General features: G+C 46.9%; 1 protein-coding gene across 1 annotated transcript in view; it reads left to right on the top strand.

Moving 5' to 3' along the window:
• The window catches only part of LMBR1L (limb development membrane protein 1 like), a 47,871-nt gene that overhangs the window by 5,495 nt on the left and 18,159 nt on the right, over positions 1 to 24,217 (top strand). Inside the window, exons 2-7 of the mRNA XM_035103905.2 lie at positions 13,339 to 13,423; positions 16,558 to 16,588; positions 18,702 to 18,841; positions 19,922 to 20,025; positions 20,124 to 20,250; positions 22,523 to 22,591. Coding sequence (XP_034959796.1) covers positions 13,339 to 13,423; positions 16,558 to 16,588; positions 18,702 to 18,841; positions 19,922 to 20,025; positions 20,124 to 20,250; positions 22,523 to 22,591 — 556 coding nt within the window. The remainder of the gene's footprint in view (positions 1 to 13,338; positions 13,424 to 16,557; positions 16,589 to 18,701; positions 18,842 to 19,921; positions 20,026 to 20,123; positions 20,251 to 22,522; positions 22,592 to 24,217) is intronic.

Genomic DNA, 24,217 nt, shown 5'->3' with positions numbered 1-24,217 from the left:
ATCTCTGGACTGGGAGGGAGGGGGAGACAAGGGCGACGGGTGGGGGATCGGATTAGCTGGGTGCGGAGATGACTTTTCCTTTCAGATGGGGAGATGTCAATCGCTCTTCCCCTGTCGTTGATGGCATTTCCCTTTGTTTGGCAGGAGGGGCAATCAGTCGAGATGGGTGCAGAGGTGGGGCAGTTCCTGGCAATTTCCGTGGGGTGGAAGTCCACCCGGCAGGTGTTTTCCTCCAGGCCATGGAAGGGTGGGCTACGTTGAGGATGGCAATTTATTTGAATAAAGTTGTTCCAGCTAATCCCTCTATTGTCCATGTGTCCTTGAATGGGTATAGGGTGGTAGTAGGGCAAGGTTCAGGTGGGTTGGGATCATACAGGGTTCATACAGAAAATATACCTGGAAAACATACCTAATACAGGGATTTCTAATTAAGAGGTAGCAGTCCTGACATATACAGTTCTAAGATATAAAACAGCAATTCTAATACAGAGGCAGCGGATAGAGATTTCATGGTAAGAGAACATATAATAGGCTGTATTATTAACTTGAGTAGAAAAGTGTCACTTTGGATTTGGGCGGTTTCCCCCCCCCCTTCTTCTGGAAACATTGTTTTGTTCTGGGCGGAGGGGAGGTGGAGAGGGGAAATGTGTGAGTTTATGCTAACTGTTGTGCATATGCAGATCCTTAAGCCTTCCTTCAGGCAGGGTCCCGTCCTAGCGGGAGGGGTGGGGAGACAGGGAAGATGGCATTGAACAGGATTCTGGGTATTGCAGCTGTCAAATTCTGTCACCCCTCTCTGTTCATTAATAATGGTGTCCTGCAACCCCCCCCCAATATGAATTTATAACATATATAAGACCTTAGAATTCCTACAACAGCTTTCAAATTAAATTTTTTACAATCACAAATACACAACATAAAGACAAGATTCCAAAGAATCCCCTGGACTTCCCTCCTCTCCTTTGTGGGTCCTATTATTAACCCTTTCCTCCTGCATCTTTTATAATGTAGTGGAACCTCGGTTCCAGAACACCGAAAAGTAAATGCTTCTGTTTTCAAACGTTTTTCCGTACCCGAATGTCCAACGCGGCTTCTGCTGAGTGCAAGAAGCTCTTGCAACCAATGGGAATCCGCACCTCAGTTTTCAAACATTTCGGAAGCCAAGCGGGCTTCCGGAACGGATTTTGTTTGAGGACCGAGGTACCACTGTAATCCAAATATTTTACACCTCCATTATATCCAACATTCACCGTTAAACTACAAGTGTTATTCAAATCCTACTAATGATTTTAACTGTTTACAATGGTCTTTAAGGTAATGGCCCTTCTCTCTCTTTGTCCCCCGCCCTTCCCCAGATTTAAGTGGAGACTGCTGTGTCACACAGGGACTTCTGAGGTGAAGCTTCTTGAATGCTTGCTAAGGGTTCCATTTTGGCACCTGATGCACAAGCAGCTCAGTTTCAGAGTGCTGGGTGGGATGTTGTTTTTTCCCTGGATGGCAGCATCAGCAAGAGTTGCATCTCTATTTGTGGCCCTGTCTCTGCCCAGAGACAGCTCCGCATGCAGCTTATCCGTGATATGAGGAGGTTGGCAAGCCGAGAGATTCCTGGCATCCCTCTCTCTCTCTGGTGCAGCGAGTTCAGCCTTCCCAACGTGGCTTTGTGTGCTAAAGGTTAGTCCGAAGTCCCATCTGCGGACTCCGGAGCGTTAGCAGGGATTTGGAGTTCTGTAACGGCTTCAGTAATCTGCTTAGCAGGGATAATGCTGGGGAGTTGCGTAAGACGAGTGTATCTCTCTAGAGGGCCATGTTGGCAGGAAAAGTGATGTAAAATGTAAACTCGGTTCATAAAAGTATAGTTGTACCTTGGCTCCCGAACGCCTTGGGAGTCAAACATTTTGGCTCCCGAACGATCGAAAACTGGAAGTGTGTGTTCCGGGTTTTTTAATGTTCTTTTAGAAGCTGACCGTCCGATGGGGCTTCCACGGCTTCCTATTGGCTGCAGGAGCTTCCTGCAGCCAATCAGAAGCCGCACTTTGGAAGTCGAACATTTCGGAAGTCGAACAGACTTCCGGAACGGATTCTGTTCAGCTTCCAAGGTACGACTGTACTACCGAAAGAATACTTTATGTACTATTGGTGGGAACTTCCTCTAATTTCTACTCATAGAGTAGACCCGTTTAAATTGATGTACATCACAATGTTAGGTACCTTAATTGTCATGGGTCTACTCCAAGTAAAAGTTAGTTGAATGTTATCTTTTCTCTGCTCTGCTCTCCCTAGGTTAACAAAAAATAGGGGAGACATAACATTGTGAAACCTTCCCCCAACCTTTTGATGAGCAAGAAGTGTGCGCGGCTTTTTTCCTACAGGCCTGATTAATCTTTTCAATAGCAGCTTCCAGTTTCAGAAGCAGATGGAACCTTTTGTAAGAACAGCGAAGAGTAATTTTTTTAATGGACCGTGGAATTTGGTGTTTGTGCAAGGCAGCCTCCAACATTGATTTTAAATGATGGATTTTGACAGCAGATTCCAGTAAGCCTTTTAACAAGCAAAACCCAGAAACCTCTGGGTTAGGACAGTCAGTTCAAGGGTGTTCCAAGCATTTTATAGCTGCTATAATCCTGTTTCATAGGCTCCATTCTTCCAATTTTCAATCTGTTGCTTACCCAGCAGAGCTCTAAGAAACGATCCATTCTCTAGAGGGCTCAAGCTAATGTACCACTGGGATGTCTTTCAGTATAGCAGTACCTTGTTTAAAGAACAGCTTAGTTTGTGAACAACTTGGATTAAGAACGCTGCAAACCCAGAAGTCGGTGTTCTGGTTTGTGAACTTTGCCTTGGAATAAGAACATGTTTCACTTCCTGTTGAGTGTGTTCCATTTGTAAATTGAGTCCCCTGCTGCTATGGGAAAGCACACCTTGGTTTAAGAATGCTTTGGTTTAAGAAACTAAGACCCGCTGGCTGGATCAGGCCCAATTGCCTTCAGGATCCGGCCCGCAGACTGTCCGTGGATTGGCGTGGGGATTCTGTTCGTTCGGGCTGTGCCATTTCCCCCGCCTCTCCCTCACACACACCACGGTAGCACCTCCTCCTTCCCCCCCTCCTCCTGGCTTCTCCCCGCCCTGCCTAGAGGAGGAAGGGGGCTGGGCTGAGCTGGCTGAGTGCCATTTTAAGCAGCCCCTCCCCGGAGCCAGCCCTTTTGCGCCGCTCATCTTCCCTCTGCTGCCACCGCCCTGGTGCTTCTGTGGGCCAGAGAGCGGAGCGGACGAGCTCGCTCTGTCCACTCAAGAGAAGCGGTGGCGGCGGCAGCCCCAGGGAAGGTAAGCACAGTGGCTGGGGCTGGGGGCTGGGGGTGGGGAGGAGAACTACTTGCCCCCCTCGCCTCTTCTTCCAGCTTCCCACCCTCACCCCGGGGCCGCTTCTCTGGCCCGCCACAAGGTCTGAGGGACAGTGGACTGGATCGCGGCGGGAAAAAAATTGCCGACCCCTGCTCTAGGCCTTGCTGCGCTCTGAGGTTAACCTTTGTGGGCTTGTTGCTGCAAAGCACATTTCTCCCCCAGCCAAAATAGATCAGCATTTGCAGTCATCAATGCTGGGCACCTGGGCTCATTGATATTATTAAAATGGTCTGTGCTATAGGCATGGCCTGCCTTGTAGCTGTCTGTGTTGAGATCCCCAGCATAGTTGGTTTTGCACTTTGCAACGGGCCTTTTGAGAGTAAAAGCAGTTTGTGGCTTGCAGAAAAGCTGACTTGGCAAATGCTCTGGCCACCGCCGCCGCTCCCAAATAAATGCTGCACATGGAGTCCTTCTGCCGGAATAGTTGGATGTGGCAGCCGACTTGAAGGACGGGCAAATGGGCGGGCTATGCACTTCATTCCCCAACTTGGCAGTCTTTGTGGGGAAATGGAACCGATAACAGGAAAACACACTTCCTGTTAAATACCATATTCATCCAGAGCTTCAAAAGCCCAAAGTGTTATTCTTTTGTTATTCCTATCAAGAACAGCCTTGATCGCTTTTCTTCCTAGTGTTGAATTCTTCACGATGCCTCTTTGCCCAAGCACTCATATCCTCTACCCTTGCTTGAGTCACCGGTGTGCGTTCTGCTCTACTTATTGAGAGAAGCCGATAACCTGCTGCTTTCTTGGTTTGAAATGTAATGTCATTGGATGCCTCAGTCTCAAACAGGGCTGTGTGCAATCTACAATGCCACAATGGCACCATGTTTGTTAATGGCGACAATTTGTTTCTGGATTGCAGAGATCGGCATCGTAAACCATATCTGCTCTTAATTTTAATCTCTCTCTTGTTGAAAGCAAGCTTCTAACTAGACTCTGTTGCTGTAGAAGCTGGTTTAGAAAATGCCTGATAGTCTTGGAAAGCAAGTGGGGTGCTGAGCTGGAGTCATGCATGTGCATTTTGCCTTTTAGTGCTTCTATGAAGACAGACCTTTTTCCTGATGATCAAGGTGCATTTTGCAGAGACAAAAGAACTTTTGAGATCAGCATGGTCTTCCCAAATACCTCCGATTATAAAGCATTCACATTTCCCCCCTTTCCTTCCAGCTTTCAAGCATCTGGAAGAGTAATTCTGCATTAAAAAAAGGTAAAGGTAAAGGACCCCGACAGTTCAGTCACGAACAACTCTGGGGTTGCGGCGCTCATCTCGCTTTACTGGCCGAGGGAGCCGACGTTTGTCCGCAGACAGTTTTTCCTGGTCATGTGGCCAGCATGATGACTAAGTCGCTTCTGGCGAAACCAGAGCAGCGCACGGAAACGCCGTTTACCTTCCCACCACAGCAGTACCTATTTATCTACTTGCACTTTGATGTGCTTTCAAACTGCTAGGTGGGCAGGAGCTGGGACCGAGCAACAGGAGCTCACCCCGTCGTGGGGATTTGAACCACCGACCTTCCGATTCGGCAAGCCTTAGGCTCAGTGGTTTAGACCACAGCGCCACCCGCGTCCCAGTTCTGCGTTTAGCTTTGTGCAAATACCAACTGAAGCAATAGTCTCCATTTGAGGGAGGGCACAGGTATTTGGGTATCACTTGAGAATCCGGGAGAGGCAGTTGGTTGCTAAGACCTGTTTTTCCCTCCCACACTCAGATTCTGAACAGTTGTCCTTTTTTTATATTCACTGCTCCCTCCACCCATCCACAACAGGCCAAATCTCCTGAGCCAAACTCCTTGCTTCAGCAGAGACAGCGTGGAACTCCAAACCTGAACTTTAAGCTTCTGATTACTTGCTTGTTCTTGCGTCAGGGAGCATCTTACTGCATACAAATATGCAGAGCAATAAAAAAAAAATTTTGCATGCCAAGATAATCTCTAGTGGTTCTGAAAGAAGTTCAGAAATCTCATGCCAGAGGTCGATGCTGATAGGCATGCTTATTGGAAGGTTTAGTGTTCCACTCATAGCAGGTTCCTGGCTGGCTTGGACTCTTGTCTGTGTGTATATGTGTAAGCAATGCTGGCTGGCCAGCTGGCCTTTGGTTGCCCTACCAAATCAAGTCTTCCAGGTGCTTCTTGTCTTCCTTCCAAGTCAGCTCCACCTAAGCAATTCAGCAGGTAAACGAACCCTCTAATAGGATAATGTAACTAGGGCTACCCAACATCCAGAATTTCCCAGAAGCACCTGTGATTCATCCTTTGGAAACAGCATCTGAGTGAAATGTCCAAAAATCAGGAAAAATGTCCGGGAAAACCCAGGTGTATGGCAACTTGGGTTGCCGGCAAAATGTCGTAAATGTAGATTTCTTGGCAAATTTCCTTAATAGGTCAAAACCTCCCCCCCCCAAAAAAAAGCTCAACAATTGTATCTGGATTTCCACTTTTTGAAATATGGCAACCCTAATAATGTACAGTAGAGATCCTTTTATTATCTAGACACTGGTCTGTGTCTTGTGCCCAACCTCTCCCTCAAACACAGGAGGAGAAATCGGGGGCTCTCCAGATTTTTGTTTTTCTCAACTACAGTTCCCATCATCCTTTACCATTGGCCATGGCAACTGGAGCTGATGGGAATTGGAGTCTGAGAAGCTTTGGGGAGCCACAAAGTTCCCCCACCCCTGTGGGCAGGCTCTTCAGTAGTTATTGGCTAGCACGTTGCATGCAATATTTTTAAAGGGGGGAGGGAGTGTTGCATTAAAACATTATAAATTGTGCATCTCCAGAAAGTTTTTGCAACGATTTCCCCCCGTAGGAGTGAAACGGTGTGTAGGTGAACATTTTATCACAGTTTCATCTTGCCTTCAGTTGGGGTAGGGCTGTGGGGTAGGCCGTACAATGTTCTTGTGTGTTCCCAGTCTTTGCATTCGGAAACGTTAAAACTTCAGGGCATCTTTTAGAAGATTCTAAACAAAACCACTCCAACCTGTCCTGCTGCATAGCTTTCTGGTGTGCCAGTTCCCAGGCAGGACAGTCCACCCCCTTCAAAGCTCAAGGATGCCCTTTTCGTATGAGTTGACTGTTTGGCACTTCCTTTTAAAAGCATAAGCCCCGGGACAGACCAAATTCATAAACACAACGTCCTGGTCTCTGCAAACACTTCCCACCCACCCAAGCTTTCATTGTCCAAATGTTTCCAAGCTCCTGAAACAATGAGGGCTAGAATCATGGCTTTTATGTTTTCTTTTTTATAACCCTACAAAGCAAGCTGAACTGCCACACTTGAGTTCTTTGAAGCTGCTCCCTCTGTGCTTTATTATTTCGGTCCTCCAGGGGTCTGATGCAAGTCTAGAGAATTTTGTTTTGTTTTGCTGCAGGGGTTACAGCTTTTAGTTGACATGCCTATTGGTATGGGACGTTGGGTTTCCCAAAGGCATTTGGAGAGGTGGTGTGTGTGTGTGTGTTGGCGAGTGGAGTCTGCAACAAAAAGTTGCAGTGTGGAATTGCTCCTGTTCGGGTTTCCAGCCATGCCGTTCCATTTTCCTTCTCCCACCCCAGCAACAATTACTATCCCATGTCTATTCAGCACAGACAGTGGGATGTTTTCTGTCACACACCCCTGTCGACTTTTTCACAAGACTTTTTAATACAGTGGAACCTTGGTTCTCAAACTTAATCTGTTCCGGAAGTCCGTTACAAAACCAAAGCATTCCAAAACCAAGGCGTGCTTTCCCATACAATGTAATGCAAAACGGATTAGTCTGTTCCAGACCCTTTAAAAACAACCCCTAAAACAGCAATTTAACATGAATTTTACTATCTAATGAGACCATTGAGCCATAAGATGAAAACAATAGTCAATGTACTGTACTATAAAATAAATAAGACAGTATTGTAGATGATGATAATTAAAACTATTATTATTATTTCTTACCTGCACTGATGATAGTCATTGTTTGGATGGGGGGGCTTTTATCCATTTCCGCAGTCACACAATCAATCAATCAGTCAGTAGCTGAACTGGGTTCCCTACGGTCACAAAAAAAACAAATTAACCGAAAAAGCCTCAAAAACAAAAAACGCAACATAAATAGCAAAAACAAAAGCCCCCCCCCCATCCGTTTGACTTCTGAAATGTTTGAATGCCAAGGCACAGCTTCTGATTGGTGCAGGCGCCCTGGAAACAATAGCTGACAGCTGCATCGGGTGTTCGGCTTCCGAAAAACGTTCAAAAACCGGAACACTTACTTTGGGATTTTTGGTTTTTGGGAACCAAGTCATTTGAGAACCAAGGTACCACTGTACTTCTGTAAACCTTGAAGTGCCCCCCCCCACCCGCATTTTGGCTACATAAGAAGTGGCTCTCAAATAATTGTGTCTATATTAGTATATATGTTGGTCCAAAATGAGTAGGGGTACAGGGTGACTCTGGGAACCTAGTTTGAGAGGTAGTGGGTTTATTGCCAGCCAGATGGGCAGGGTATAAATAATAAAATTATTATAATTATTAGGTGGAGGCAAGTGGCAGTAACCTCCTATGGCATTTTGCAATGTTTTTATAGATCTGTTTCTAGTAATCTTCCCTCTAGAAGAGGCCAAACCCAGCCCTGCCCTTGAAATTTCTCTCTGCTGTGAAGCGTGACACAAATTCAGTATTGTGTATTTTTGTGGGTCATAATTTGAGGAGCCAACTGGGGATTAAAAAGCAGGGTGTGAACATGCACTCCTGTGCAGCTCCAGCTCGCTTATTAGGGGTCAGGTTCTGGAACTATCACTCTTGGGTTGAAATGGTTCTTCCTGACCGAAGCCCCAAAACAGAATCTAAACTGTGGAGCTGCAAGCCTCATTCTCCGAAAACAGTGTCTTTGTCTGGAGCAGAAGTAACCAAACACGGTGCTCGCCTCTCCGGTTGTTTTGTGCTACAATTCCCATCAGCCCCAGCCAGCGTGGTCAATGGTTGGGGGTGATGGGAGTCATAGTCCAATATCACCTGCAGTTTGGCTACCTCTGCTCAAGGGCCCTTGCCGTTTGAGTGGTGTTTTACACCCTCTTTGGACATTGAGGAAAACATCCTTGACTTTTGCTCTGTGAGAGAAGTACCACGTAGAAGGTTTGCTTAGGTTTTGCTTCCTCGTTTTCTCTGTCGCCCCCCCTCCCCTTCCTCTTTGGAAGAAAGAGAAAGGAAGGCTCCCTTTTCCAGTAGATGAGGACAAATCCGGCCTTTGTTCTGGTAACATACATCACATGACCAAATGGCCCAGGACTAGGGATCTGTATTGGCCTTAAAGCAGCCCTGCTCTGGGTTTTGGTGAACTGATACAGGCCAAAGTGGGATGAAGCTGAAGAGTCTTGGGCACAGCCCCATGCGTGAACAGGTGCTCCTCAACTTTCTTCGATGCCCTCCACTCCTCCTTAAGAGCTTCTCCTAAACATCAGGAGGAACATTCTGGTGTAGCATCCGAAGGGACATTAAGGGCTGCCTCCCATAAGGAAAAACTAGCTGCTGCCATGCTAGTGCAAGAACAGTAACACTCCCAGTACATTTCTGAGCACAATTCAAAGTGTTGGTGCTGACCTTTAAAGCCCTAAACGGCCTTGGCCTAGTATACTTGAAGAAGCGTCTCCACCCCCATTGTTCTGCCTGGACACTGAGGTCCAGCTCCGAGGGCCTTCTGGGGGTTCCCTCCCTGCGAGGAGTGAGGTTGCAGGGAACCAGGCAGAGGGCCTTCTCGGTAGTGGGCCCGCCCTGTGGAACGCCCTCCCATCAGATGTCAAGGAAATAAACAACTATCTGACTTTTAGAAGACGTCTGAAGGAAGCCCTGTTTAGGATAGTTTTTAAAGTTAGATGTTTTATCCTGTTTTTAATATTCTGTTGGGAGCTGCCCAGAGTGGCTGCAGAAATCCAGCCAGATGGGCGGGGTATAAATAATAAAACTATTATTATATTATTATTATTTGCATGCACACATGTGCTTCTCTTTGGATCATGGTCTGTACTCTTAATGCGCGCCGTTTCCTTGTGTGCATGCATGCGCCATCCATCACATTGCAGTGCAATGCCCTGTTGTTGCTTCAGTGTGCGCCCTCCTCCTGGATTGGGAACCTGTAGCCCTTGGTTGCCACATCACGGAGTGCTTAGTGTTTATAGAAATGGGATTTTGAGGTGTGTGCCTCAGAGTAAATGACACTTGAAACACACCCGGCGTGCATTTGAACAGCACAGCCGGAATGTCCTCTTCCGGCCCTTCATCATGTGACAGATGAAACATCCATGTTTCCTTTGCATGTGACCTCTATGTGTTAGACCTGTGAGAGCACAGCTCTGTATTAGCGATTTATTGCTCATTCCAAGCCTGGCAGGAAGAGGTTAATGTGGGGTGTTTTCCAGTGTTTGTGGAACGTACAGAACGGTAATCTCTTCAGATCCAGCCCCAGCTTGTTTACGTAGCCACATTAGTACATGGAATGTGGACTCTTTCCAAGGTTCAGTGTTAGAAACTCAGATACAGTGGTACCTTGGTTCGCAAACCAAGGCACAGCTTCTGTTTAGTGCAGGCGCCCCGGAAACAATAGCCAACAGGCGCATCGGATGTTTGGCTTCCGAAAATCGTTTGAAAACCGGAACACTTACTTCCAGGTTTCCGGTGTTTGAGAACCAAAATACCACTGTATACCGTATAAGCTAGGCACCCAATTCCTCCTTCAACCAAGATTACAGTTGCCAAAACGGAATGTCTAGTTGCCATTTTGGAGCCAGACACCTCGGAAGTCTTTCCCCCCAATACCACCTCTTGGTTCCTGAAATTGGTTCTGATTGTGCAGATGAAATATCGCAGATAGAATTCTGATACGTTGCTAGTTTGTGAAAACGGGCAAGATCCAAGAATCCCCAGGCATGCACCTCCAGATGATGGAGACATCAGGCACCAGCCTGACACACGGGCATATTCACTTGGTCGCAAGTGTCCGATAGCCAGGTGCAACCGCCTGCTGAATTTCAAATGTTGTTCGCCTCAGGTGTCAAAATGTCTTGTACCAGTCCTGGCAGTGTTTAATAGTACATGAAACATTGATTTTGAACCTTTAGAATTTTCTCTTTCACCATTTCCGATTGCTTGTATATTTTCTTGCGCACTCATTTTGAAAGGTGCCATTTTTGTGCATGCCTTGAACTTTGCCTTTTTGCTGTGGTTGTCTTGATAACCCACCACAGCTGTGCAAATAGAAGTGATGTCAGTGTCGGACCTCCAGCCACTCAGTTAACTTATGGAGAAGCTTGGTGAGACATTCAGTGAGTCAGTTATTAGACAGTGTATCCCTGCTCAAATTTCTAGTATGTGACAGATGTAGGCATGTAGTACTGCAGGTTTTCTGGAAGTTGATCGATGCCATCTTGCTATAAAACCAATACAATATTCTAAAGAAGGGATTTAAAAGTCCTGCAAAGCATTTGATGTTTATGGTCTGCAGACCAAATAAAATGAGCTGGTTATGAACCAAGTGTGGCTGATTTCACATACCAGGCTCTAAGTTTTCTAAAACAGATAAAAATAGCTGTTAGCAAGAGCTTAGCTCCTCTAGAAACAGCAACTGTGACCTAAATCGAAAAGAATGTTCTGATAGGGTTAAACCAACAGCTGCTAATCCCTTTCCCTAAATGTCTCCTTCGATAATGCATTAAAAAGGGATCTGTTTCTCTCCCTCTCTTTGCATCTTTGCAATTCCGCCAATTAATTTTCTTTCCTTTTCTTTGCATCTCTGCAGTTCTGAGGGCTGGTGATGGAGCTTAGCTCCAGAGCCTGTCTGCCACAGCCAGTGTGGCTGATAGTTACGCAAGATGGGAATGATTGTCCAAAACATCTGGAGGGTACCAGGTTGGGGAAGGATGCTTTGGCATCTGGCCTGGGAGGCAAATGGAAATAAAATCTCCTTCGTCCCTTCCATCCGCCAAGCCTTAACACATGGGATGGCTTCTAAGCTTGAGTCTCTCCCCCCATGCTCTCTATGCCTTCCTACAACACTGAGCTACAGCTATTTCTCTCTGTCCAGTAGCTTTTGGCTGGTACAGCATCTCCCTCAGGGCCGTCTTTAGCAGATGCGGCGCCAGGATGCAAATATCCACCCAGCGCCCCCAAATTACCACGGATAGTGTTGGGATGTCTGTAGCTGCCCACTGTCAGCCATTGGGGACACAACTCTTCCCCATGCTGCTGGAGTGTGATCCTCGCAGAGGCTTGGGAGTGATGTTGCGCCCCTCCCAAGCCTTTGCAGGAGGAGAGCGATCCCCGCAGAGGTTTGGGAGGCTTGGGAGGGAAGCTGCACACCCACCAGCCTTATGGTTGGTGGGGCACAGCTGGCGGGTATGCAGGGAAAGGGGAGGCCACCAGCAAAGCCGCGCAGCTCCCCTACTTGCTGTGGTGCCCCTGAGAGGCTGGCGCCCTGGCGCGATGCACCACTAAGCCCTATGGGAAAGACGGCTCTGATCTCCCTACCTCCTGAAGCTTTTTGGGGGGAGACAGGGGGGCTGTATTTTCCTATCTTCCTTTCACACCTCAAGCTTGTGATTCTCCCTCAGCAGCAAGACCACTGTGTTCCAGACATCTTCGCCTCCAGCCTTGCCCATGTAGTCTTCCTGCTAGGGGTGGCGTGGCGGTGGGGGGTAGGAAGCTAGGGAACTGGCTGCTGCCACTATCCTCATCCTAGGTGCCACCTCTTCCTTCTTCGCATCTTTGCTTTTGATTGTGTGAGATTGGAAAACAACAGTACTGACATAGCGCTCATTTTTTAGTAGTTCGGAGAGTAGGAATTCTTCCTTTCATAGTATTGTTCAGTGAGCCCTTGTAGTCTTCTGCCTTTATTGCCGTTTTGTTTCTAACCGATCTTTAGCTGTTAAGCATTGTTACAAAAGTTGGGTGCCATCCCTTCTCTCTGCTGAGCCGTGGCAGGAGCCCATAGGATTCCAGGCATTCACCAAGGGTCTGCGTTCCTTTGGAGAATTGAGACATGGCGGAGACTGTTATAGCTTTAAGAAATACAGTGATACCTTGGTTCTCGAACTTGGAAGCCCATTCAACATTTGAAAACCAGGGCACGGCTTCTGATTGGCTGATTTGCCCCAGAAAGAATGCCAACAACCAAAACGGATGTTCAGCTTTCGAAAAACGTTTGAAAACCGGAACACTTACTTCCAGCTTTGCGATGTTCGGGAGCTGATTTCTTCGTCAGCTGAGCTGTTCGGGAACCAAGGTACCACTGTATGGTTTATTCCCCTTCACTTTGCATGGAGGGAGTCCAGATCTTACAGCATGGCTATTTCAAGAGGGGCTTGAACCCCGCAGTAGGTCAGCCCTAGAGTCCAAGGCAGGCACCCCCAAACTTCAGCCCTCCAGATGTTTTGGACTACAGTTCCCATCTTCCCCAACCACTGGTCCTGTTGGCTCTAGGGATCATGGGGGTTGTAGGCCAAAACATCTGGAGGGCCGCAGTTTGGGGGTGCCTGGTCCAAGGCATCTCTCCAAGCCAGCTTGCAGCAAGCATTCCCCAAATGAATCCCAGTCTTCCTTTCTTCCTTCTTGCCAGCAAACCTTGCTTAATACTCTTTTCCCTGTCACCCCCACACCCAATTACCATGGCAACCTTCCAAACCCCCAGTCTCTGTTCACACCTCAGGGCAAGGGGGGAAGGACAGTTGCATTGCCAATGGCCCTGTATTGCTTCTTAAGGGTATGGTGCAAGCACACCAAATTTGGTGTGGCCCAGAGGAAAAAAGTGTGAAAACCACTGGTCTAGATGGGTTGCAGTCGTCCTGTCGCTGAAATCCACCAGTCCCTTGAAATCCATTCATGTGATGCTGTTGCTTTGGGGGAGATGGGAAGGTGTTTGGGGTGTTGGAGGGGCACTGCCTTCTAACTAGCATCTCACCAGCGTTTCCTTGTCCTCCTGCAGATCTGTGCCCTTCTCTTTGCCAGCCTCTACATCCTGTGCTACTTCATCCTAACTCGCTTCAAAAGGAACACAGACTTCACAACAGGTAACCGGGGGGGGGGGAGGAACTTGGGTGAACAGGATCTAACCCCCTGTGTTCATGTCTTGCTCAACGTTTCGGCTTTTAAAAAAGGGTGGCTTTGATGCCTTAGGGCAGGCATCCCCAAACTCCGGCCCCCCAGATGTTTTGGACTACAATTCCCATCATCCCTGACCACTGGTCCTCTTAGCTAGGGATCATGGGAGTTGTAGGCCAAAACATCTGGAGGGCTGCAGTTTGGGGATGCCTACCTTAGGGAGACCTGGGAAGCAGTGTTTGTTTTCTGTGCCAGGAGATGCCAACTCAGCTAAGTGTGACTGTGGTCCTTTGTGCATCCGATGTTTGCGCATGTTTGGGACGTACCCCTGAACCAGAGCAGCTCACGGCAACGCCGTTTACCTTCCCGCCAGAGCGGTACCTATTTATCTACTTGCACTTTGACGTGCTTTCGAACTGCTAGGTTGGCAGGAGCAGGGACCGAACAACGGGAGCTCACCCCGTCGCGGGGATTCGAACCGCCGACTTTCTGATCGGCAAGCCCTAGGCCCCCGTGTCTGATATCTTTGCAGCAGCTTTCACACACACACACACACACACACATGCAGCTAAACCCTGTGGAAAAGTCCTTTTCCTCCACACTTCTGTTTGTTTACGCTGTGGTTAGCCTAGTTGTCCCAGGAGCGGTTGGCCTAGGCAACACGGGGACATGGGGAGTACGGTTCTTTGAGAACCATTTTCCATCCCTTCAAATGAGCACTGGAACTGTTTATGCAATCTGATGCTGGTGATGACTTCCTAGGCACAGGTTCCGTGATTAGACCAGGAAGAAGCCATGCGCAGCTCCAAGCACCGGAGTAGTCAAGAGGAGTGCTGCTGGCCCATAGAACTAAAGGCGCTGCGGTAATTTCTGCCCCCCAATTGCCTGCATTTGAATCCCCTGATCAAGCAGTTGCTTGTCCCCCTTGTGTTTCCAGCCTCCTCCTTACATAGCTTTCATCAGGGCTGCTCCTGATTATCTGGAGGACTAGAAACTTACCATGTTTTTCCGTGTATTGGACGAGGTTTTTATAGACGGAAAAGTACAGGAATTCTGGGAAGATGTCAACTGAGGCAAGGTATCCCTTGCCTATGGAGAAAACAACACACACATATCAAAGAACATAATGTGCTGGCATGGGAGCAGTTAACAAAGGAGGAATTCAAGATGGGGCCTTCTCTGTGGTGGCACCTCAGTTCTGGAATCCCCAGCCCTGATTACCTTTGGAGTGGCAGGCAGTAAACCCTTTTTATTTTGTTGAGCCTTCAGTGGTGTTGAATTAGAATATGGAAGCTTTACTTTTTTCAACCCTGTTTTCAATCTTTGTTCTTAATCTTTCTTTTACATGATTCCATAACTTTATAAATTTGTTTAATTTGATTTTGGTGTAGCGGCGAGAGTGTCGTAGCAGCAGCTGGGAGGCCAGGGTTCCAAACCCCGCTTGGCCATTAAGCTCACTGGAAGCTCAACAAAATAAGAGCATTTTACTGCCTTGGGCCAGTCATAGCCTCATAGTCTAACCTACCTTGGAGGGTTGGTGTGGGGACAAAATGGAGAGGGTGGGGGCAGGGAGAAATGTGTATGCCACTTTGAGCTCCTTGGAGAAAAGGTGGGATATAAATTTAATAAATAAATTTTGTTTTTTGTTGCTGTAAAACAATTTGGAGGGGCAGAGCGTGATCTAGAAGTGCTCAAATAAAACAGTAATGGGTGTTTATACAGTCATACCTCGGTTTAAGTACGCTTCGGTCTGAGTACTTTCAGTTTAAGTACTCCACGGACCCATCTGGAATGGATAAATCCACTTTCCGTTACTTTCAGTGGGAAAGTTCGCTTCAGGTTAAGTACGCTTCAGGTTAAGTACAGACTTCCGGAACCAATTGTGTACTTAAACCGAGGTACCACTGTAGAACAGGGTCTGAGGAGGGGAGAGAAGTGGCTTGGCAGAGGATGGAAATAAGTCCTGCCTTCAGAATTGCCTTTCCTTTCCCCCCTCCCCCCCCCCAGTTCCCACAGAATATAGTCTGCTACTTGTCGGGCGTTTTGCCAGTCCCAAAATGGCAATTAAGCAAAACTTCCATCACAATGCATCTGGGTTACAGGCTGCCGGACCCAGGAAAGAATGGATTAGTTCCGTTTCTCTATAGAGAACTATGTCTTTTCGGACAATGTGTGCCTTGTATTCGGGATACCAAGGAGACCAGCTGCACACTAAAGGGCTTAACATGGCTGCAGAATGGGGAGAGAAGGGGGTGGCTGTTTGTCCCTCCTAGTTGAGAGGGTTGCCGTTCCATTAAAGCAGCTGGAGTGTTAGGGGCATCTATGTAGGGTTTTGTGTGTGTGTGTTTGTATATTTTTTTTAAAGCTGCATCATTAATGGTAATTCATTCCTGCCAAGCAAGCAGTGCAAATATTCTTTTTGAAATATTCTTTTTGAAATCATTTTTATTTGATTTTACAAATATAAATTAATTACAATACCAGGTAAAAGGGCCCTGACCATCCGGTCCAGTTGTGTCCGACTCTGGGGTTACGGCGCTCATCTCGCTCTATAGGCCGAGGGAGCCGGCGTTTGTCTGCAGACAGCTTCTGGGTCATGTGGCCAGCAAGACAAAGCTGCTTCTGGCGAACCAGAGCAGCGCACGGAAACGCCGTTTACCTTCCCACCGGAGCGGTCCCTATTTATCTACTTGCACTTTGATGTGCTTTCGAACTGCTAGGTGGGCAGGAGCTGGGACCGAGCAACGGGAGCTCACCCCGTTGCAGGGCTTCGAACCGCCAACCTTCTGATCAGCAAGCCCAAGAGGTTTTTGTTTCTCCTAGGGATGGCTCTTTCCAGTTTTTTGGATATCTAGAATGCGAGCCTATAAAAGCAGGATTGTAATAAAAGATCTGATATAGCAGGAACATTAAAATGAGACCCGGCTGGAGCTCACATCCCCACTCAGCTGTGCAACAAACTGGGCCTGCCAACATTTTGGGGCACGATCAACTTTGCAGGATAAAGGGGGGGGGGAGAAGAGAGTGGTGTCTGCTACCCTGAGCTCCTTTGGAGGAAAGTTGGATGTGAATGTAATAAGTAATGTTGTTCCCTCTTTCTTAGTTGACGAAGATGCTGCTGTCAACAGAATTGCGTAAGTTCCTTTCCTCATCATTCCTGGTACTTAAAACTCCTGGCATCCTTTCTTTCCTCTCTCCCATCCTCCTGCTCTCTCTCTCCCCCCCCCCCCCCCCGGTACATATGTTTTAAAAATGTTTTAAGTATAATCTGTAAATAGCTGAACAAGAAGCCGACTATAAATGACAATTAAGGCTGCAATCCACACTTGCCTGGATGTAAGTCCTGTTGAATTCAGCCGTACTTACTTCGGAGGAAATATGCAAAAGGACTGTACTGCTCATTACTTGTTGAATTTGTCGACTGAAAAATGGAGCAGAATCCTTCAATTTCATGCATTTTGGGGGTATGCCCGTATAATCCGGCGTATAAGACGACCCCCCAACTCTTCCAGTTAAAATATAGAGTTTGGGATATACTCGCCGTATAAGAAATACGAACCCCCGACTTTTGAGAAGATTTTCCTGGGTTAAAAAGTAGTCTTATACGCAGGAATATACTGTACTTTTAAGAAAGAGTGTACTGGAGGAGTTATCAGCCAGTTAAGACAATTACTGTACACATTTTCTGTGACCATTGTTAAAATGCAGGTTCTTTTTAGTTCTCTCATATCTGTATGCGTATTATGGTTACCAGTTGATCTTTATATGTCTGAGATGGGCAGTATCCAACTGATGTGTTGTGTCGGCACCAAGATTCCTGCTTGCGCAACGGAACTTCTCTCTTTCCCACACAGCCACTAAATCTCTTCTAGGGGTTCCTTCAACCCTCCAGATCAGATTTGGGGGAGGGTCCAGAGAGTTGGAATGGGGAAGCTTCACTGTACAAGTGGAAATTCTTGTGCTGACAGGATGCGTTAGTTAGATTCTGCCCTATGTCTCACCTACATTTAAGGAGATGATTCACAAGATACATTTCTATATGGGTAAAAAGGCACTTAACATGTGTCCGCCTCCCCCTCTCATTTTTATTAAATTTTCTGTTTAACAATTTAGAATACTCATTTAAACAACCTTAAAATAACAATGACTTCCCTTCTTCTCTTTCCATGGTTCATTTTGCATAACATAAATCCCTGCATAGACTAAACCATTCAGTATTCCATTATTACATCCATCAAAACTTATTTACACTGTTGAATTAAGTTAACATGTCTCCTTAAACTCATATACAGTCATCAACAGACTCCCAAAAGTAGTCAATGAGAGCTGCAGCCATTCTGCGGTCGTTAGACACCTTGGGCTGTATTTTATTTTGTTTTATGCACACATACATACATAGACACTCTTGCAATAGCTGTTCCACAGTACAGTGGTGCCTCGCTAGACAAAATTAATTCATTCCACGGGTCAATTCGTGTAACGAATATTTTGTCTAGCGAGTCGCGGTTTCCCGTAGGAATGCATTAAAACTCTGGGGGACTGGGCGGGGGACTGGCGGCGGTGGCGGAGCTTGCTCTCTTGGCTCGGGGAAGGCAGGCAGGCGCTTGCTCTCTTGCCTGCTTGCCTTGAGCCAAGAGAGCAAGCGCTGCCGCTGCCAGTCCCCGAGCCGAAGCGCGAGGAACACAGCGGGGATGGGACGGGGCTTGAGAAGCCTCGTCCTCTCCCCGCTGTGTGACAGGCGGCGGCGGGGGGGGGGAGTGGAGGAAAGATCCTGCGCTTTTCCCCCACCCCGTCTGCGCTCTGGCTTCCTCGGCGAAGGCAAGCAGGCAGGCAGCCCGCCTGCTTGCCTTTGCCGAGGAAGCGCTGTGCGGCGAGGCGGCGGGGGGAAGAAGTGCTTCTCTCTCCCTCCGCCTCCCGCCTGTCTTCCTTTGCCGCTTTCTATGGCCGCACTTCGCAAGACGAAGCGGCGGTCATAGAAAACCTTGTCATCTTGCGAATGCCTCGCGCAGCGAGTTTTTAGTTGTGCGAGGCATTCGTAAAGTGAGGCACCACTGTATGTATTTTTTAAATATTGGGGCTTCTCTATCTGTGGAGCATCTTTGGCTTCTCTGCTGCTCACCTTAATTCCTGGTGCGGAATAAATGTTATCAGCTTGAAAGGAGGCAGTGGGCGGATGGAAAGCTGTCAATCGTGAGACACAGGTCTTAATCCCCCTTTCTTTCTTTCTTTCTTTGCTGTGCTCCCCAGACTCTGGCTTTGCACCTTCACCTTGGCAGTATCTCTAGGAGCTGTGCTCCTGCTTCCCTTCTCCATCATCAGCAACGAAGTGCTGCTCACCTTCCCGCAAAACTACTACATCCAGTGGCTCAATGGGTCCCTCATCCACGGTGAGCTCCGTGCCGTGGCTTGTACATTCGAGCGCCTGGGTCTTCAGTGCGCTGCTCTTTGGGAAGAGAGAGCGACTAGGGGAGTTAGAGAGAGCAGTTGTGTGGCATTGCCTCTTCATCAATATCCAGGGAAATTATTTGCTGAATATAGTGGAACCTCGGTTTACAAATTTTCGGTTTACGAACGCCGCGGACCCATCTGGAACGGATTAATTCACTTTCCATTACTTTCAATGGGAAAGTTGACTTCAGTTTATGAACACTTCAGTTTATGAACAGACTTCTGGAACCAATTACACCCATGCTTCGGGTTAAGTACGCTTCAGGTTGAGTACTCCACGGACCCGTCTGGAACGGATTAATCCACTTTCCATTACTTTCAACGGGAAAGTTCGCTTCAGTTTATGAACGCTTCAGTTTAAGTACTCCGCGGACCGCCTGGAAGATATATTTTTTTAATTCTTTTTTAATAAAAATTAAATTTTTATTAAATTATTTATTATGAACGCTTCAGTTTGTGAACAGACTTCCAGAACCAATTGTGTTCATAAACCGAGGTACCACTGTACTTCCCATTACACTGAAAATGACTGTGGCCTTCAGGGCATTAATTGGGTTTCTGAGTACCCCAGCCTTGAGACTCGCAAGCTGGGGACACTTTAGTTTAGCTCAGACAAGTTTTAAGAAGCAAGCTACCTTTTCTTTATTTCCAGCAGGGTTTCCCAAATGTGGGTCTCCAGCTGGTTTTGGGTGTGTGTGTGTGTGTGTTTTGGACTACAATTCCCATCATCCCTGACCAGTGGTCTTGCTAACAATGGATGATGGGAGTTGTAGTCCAAAAAATCAGCCAGAGACCCAAGCTTGGGAAACGCCGATATACAGTTGTATCCCACCCTTCCAGCAAGGAAGTTCACCCCCTCCCCATTTTTATTCTCACAACAACCCTGTAAGGTAGGTTAGGCTGAGGGTTGGGAGTGGGTCATCCACCACTGTTCAGATAAGAAGGAAAGGAAGCTTGAGCTGTATGTCCATAGAGATTTGCCGTTGCTTAAATCAGGCCTTATCTCTCGTTCCCACCAGGGCTCTGGAACCTCGTCTTCCTCTTCTCCAACCTCTCCCTCGTCTTCCTCATGCCCTTCGCCTACTTCTTCACTGAATCCGAAGGTTTTGCGGGATCAAAGAAGGTAACGGCTGCCCCTCTGCTATTTCCACCCTTCCTCCTCCCCCAGAATCAAAGCAGCGATTGATCCTTTCCCCCCCCTGCCGCCTCCCCTTTTTCCAGGGGATCATGGCTCGCGTCTATGAGACATTTGTGGTGCTCCTGCTACTGACCCTGTTGGTGCTGGGAATGGTCTGGGTCGCATCTGCCATTCTGGACAACAACGCAGCCAGCAGGGAGAGTCTCTATGGTGAGTTTGTGTCCCTTAGCTCCCTTTTTGCTTTTCCCAGGGATTGTGTCCAAAAGGGAGACTGGAACCCATCTGTGTGCGAGGCTCAGTCAATATTGCTGGTTAGACATGCATCGGATTGAACTCTTGGCCACCTGGTCTGCATCCTGCCAGCTGTAACTGGAAGCAGTATGGCCAGATATATATATATATATATATATATATATATATATATATATATATATATATATTTGGGGGGGAGCCTTTTTGACCAGATAGGCCAGATCTTTCTCTTCCACCCCAGTGAATTTATTTATTTTTACTTTGTTATTGTACTTCACCAGATCTTAACCTATTACAATATTTGTTAAGAATGGATTCCAAAGATCATTGAACTTGTCCATGGCAAGTCTGCATTTATATGCAAGTTGTTCATATGTTGCAAGTTTGTATAAGTTCAATCCAATCATAGAAGGGACCTGCGTTTTTATTTTTCCAATTCATCAGCATCAGTCTTTTTGCTGTGGTCAGGGCACGGTGATTATTGTCTTTTTGTAAAGGTCCAGGTGCTGGGTACATAATTCAAGAGGATATTTTGCTCTGTAAATGTAAGGTTGTTCCGTACAGTTCTGTTGATGGTTTCAGTTACCTTCTGCTAAAAATCTTTCAATATAGGACAATGAAAAAAACCATACGTTTTAGAGAAGCACTGTCTTTATTGCATCTCTAATGGTTAGATACTTTAGATAGCCCTTTTTAAAAACAAAATTAATGGGGTCCAGTATATATTCATCCCAGTGAATAATAATAATTTTGTTATTTATACCCAGCCTATCTGGCTGGGTTTCCCCAGCCATTCTAGGTCATAGCTGCCAAGTACCCCGTTTTCCCCGGGAAACCCCCATATTTTCTTACCATTTCCCGCAGGTGTCCCAAATGGCAAAATACCCCGTATTCCCCCGGATTACAGAGCTCCTGCTGGTGGCCATGTTCTTTCGGTGCCGTGCCGACACATGCGTAGAAGTGACTTCCGATGCTGCTGTGCCCATTTCCAAAATGTCCGCAGCGCCAGAAGTCGCTTCTACGCACTTCCGGACATGCGTAGAAGCGACTTCTGGCGCTGCGGGCATTTTGGAAATGGGCACAGCAGCATCGGAAGTCGCTTCTATGCATGTCTGGAAGTGCGTAGAAGTGACTTCCGGTGCCGCGCCGCTGCTGATCCCAGATTTTTCAATCCAGAACTTGGCACCTATGTTCTAGGTGGCTTACAGCACATATAAAAACATAATAAAACATCAAACCTTTGACAGGTGGGCCAGACCGGCCGTCTATCAAGGTTGCCCCCTGCAGGTGGAGAGAGATACTGCCCAAGTATTCCCTGTGCATCAGCAATTTTTGTCTGCAAAGCGTGGGGTGTGGGGGGGGTGTCAGCTTGCAGGACAGTTTGAATCCATGGAGCCATGCCTGCAAGCAGACAGCTTCGAAAGGGGCGGGGTCACTTGCCAAGGAACAACCAGGAAGTCAAAGTTAGGCTCCTGATAATTCCTTTGCATCTGTACCCTGCCCACAATTGATGTTAGTTATTTAGTTATTTTGATTGATTGATTGAATTTATATCCTGCCCTATACTCCGGTTTCAGGGCAGTTCACAGAATAAAGTCAAGGTATAAAACCACAAAATGCCTAATAAAAATAAAACAATAACCCAATAGCCCCCCCCCCAAACCACCACATTTTAAAAGGGTATGTAAATCAGATCAACCCAAGGCCTGCTTGAAAAGAAACGTTTTTGCCTGACGCCTAAAGGTGTATAATGGAGGCGAACATCCCTGGAGAGAGCATTACACAGACGGAGGGGCCACTGTAAAGAAGGCCCGTTCTCGTGTTGCCACCCTCCGGACCCCCCATGGGTGAGGCACACAAAGAAGGGCCTCAGAAGATGATCTCAGGGTCCGGGTAGGTTCATATGGAAAGAGGCGGTCCTTGAGGTATTGCAGTCCTGGGCTGTTTAAGGCTTTATAGGTCAAACCCAGCACTTTGAATTCGGCCTGGAAACTCATTGGTAGCCAGTGCAGTCGGACCAGGATCAGTGGAATGTGCTCAAACCATCTTGCTCCGGTGAGCAACCTGGCCGCTGAATTTCGCACTGGCTGAAGTTTCACCAGCTGTTAGGTGTTGGGCAGGTGGGGCAAATGGGCTTGTCTGTGGGCTGGAGGCTCCCCACTCCAGCACTGCCCCCAAGTGGCCTGTTTTATTTGCCCGAACCACACATTGACTGCCTTTCTTTCTGCAGACCTATGGGAATACTACCTCCCCTACCTCTACTCGTGCATCTCCCTGTTTGGTGTGCTGCTGCTCTTGTGTAAGTCGGTTGGTGTGTTTTTTTAAATGCATTGTTGTCATTGCTACTATTGGGATGCTGTGGGGAGGAAGGAGAACTCAGGGCCATGAGCACAGATCCGATCTGGAAGGTTAGAGAGGGGTTCCTAAATGCCTAGGGTTGAATTGCCAGCTCCACAGGATCTGTTGGATAAACCAAGTATTCTGAACTTTGTTTGCATTAAAAAGGGGGGGGTGTATGTTACATTTTTTAAAGAAAGCGGAGATAGCTGCTCTACCACTGAGCTATCATTGCTGCATGCAGAAGATCCCAGGTTTAATAGCCAAAATCTCCAGGTAGTGAGCACCTGTCTGAAACCCTAGAACAGGCATCCCCAAACTGCGGCCCTCCAGATGTTTTGGCCTACAACTCCCATGATCCCTAGCTAACAGGACCAGTGGTCAGGGATGATGGAAATTGTAGTCCAAAACATCTGGAGGGCCGAAGTTTGGGGATGCCTGCCCTAGAGCCATCCCCTAGCCCTAGGGTTGCTACCTGTCCTGTATAATACAGGATTGTCCCGTATTTCAGTGTAAAATGGCACATCTTGTATTGATACAGTTTTGTCCTGTTATTTCAGTTCTTTCTTTCTTTTTATACCTTTCAAATTTATACGTTTCATTAGTTTTACAATCAATTTAACATTTCAAAATTTGAATTCCTTCCCCCTCTTTCTGCGGTTCCTTGAATTTATTTTTTAATACTTTCTGCACATCCAAGTTCATTTTTAACTTGCTCATTTAACTATCAGCTGTAAATATATACAGTACTGCAGGTTATTACAATAATCCTGCTACTGTTTACAATTTATCTGTAAATATTCAATAAACCATTTCCATTCTTTTATTTAAAAAAAGGTTTGTTATCTTGATTTCGTACGCTTCCAGTAAGTTTCACCATTTCTGCATATTCCAGAAGTTTTTGTATCCATTCTTCCTTTACTGGGACTTCTGCTTCTTTCCGCTTTGGGGCAAGTAACATTATTGCTGCTGCAGTAGTAGCATACATAAATAAATTTCTATACAGTTTAGGTAGTTCTGTCCCTATAATTCCCAAAAGAAAAGCTGGGATTTTTTTTAAATAAAGGTTATTTTTGAACATCCTTTTCAATTTATTATATATCATCTCTCTCTCTCTGCCAAGTTAGGGCTTTCCCCCCAAATGCATATGTTTGAAAAAGGGTGTGTAAAAGGTCATATATTTAAGCTCTGGGTAGCCAAACACAGACACACCTACAAATTCATGTGTATGTGTGTGTGTGTGACAAATTCCAGAGGGGGCATCTTGTAAAGCTGCAATAGATTGTAGTGGATTGCCCTGAAGTCATTTCAGCACCAGTTTTTTTTTGGGGGGGGAGGGTGAATCACCCCCCTCAACTGCCCCGGCCCACCCTATCCTGTATTTTGTCAAAACATAGGTGGCAATTCTTGACCCAGGCTACCCCCCCTTTTTTTTTGCATGTGTATCTCTCTGCATATGAAACAGAGGGATATAAATGCTTGCTGAATAGTTTTGTGGCGGAAGTAGGAAATGGCTATTTTCCCTTGAGCAAAATTATTGCGCTCTCGCTTTGGGTGTTGTCCTGATTGGGGAAAAACAGTGCTGCCT

This window comes from Zootoca vivipara, chromosome 2, assembly GCF_963506605.1.
Source record: "Zootoca vivipara chromosome 2, rZooViv1.1, whole genome shotgun sequence".
NCBI classification, from domain to species: Eukaryota; Metazoa; Chordata; class Lepidosauria; order Squamata; family Lacertidae; genus Zootoca; species Zootoca vivipara.
This window is presented reverse-complemented; position numbering and strand designations above follow the sequence as displayed.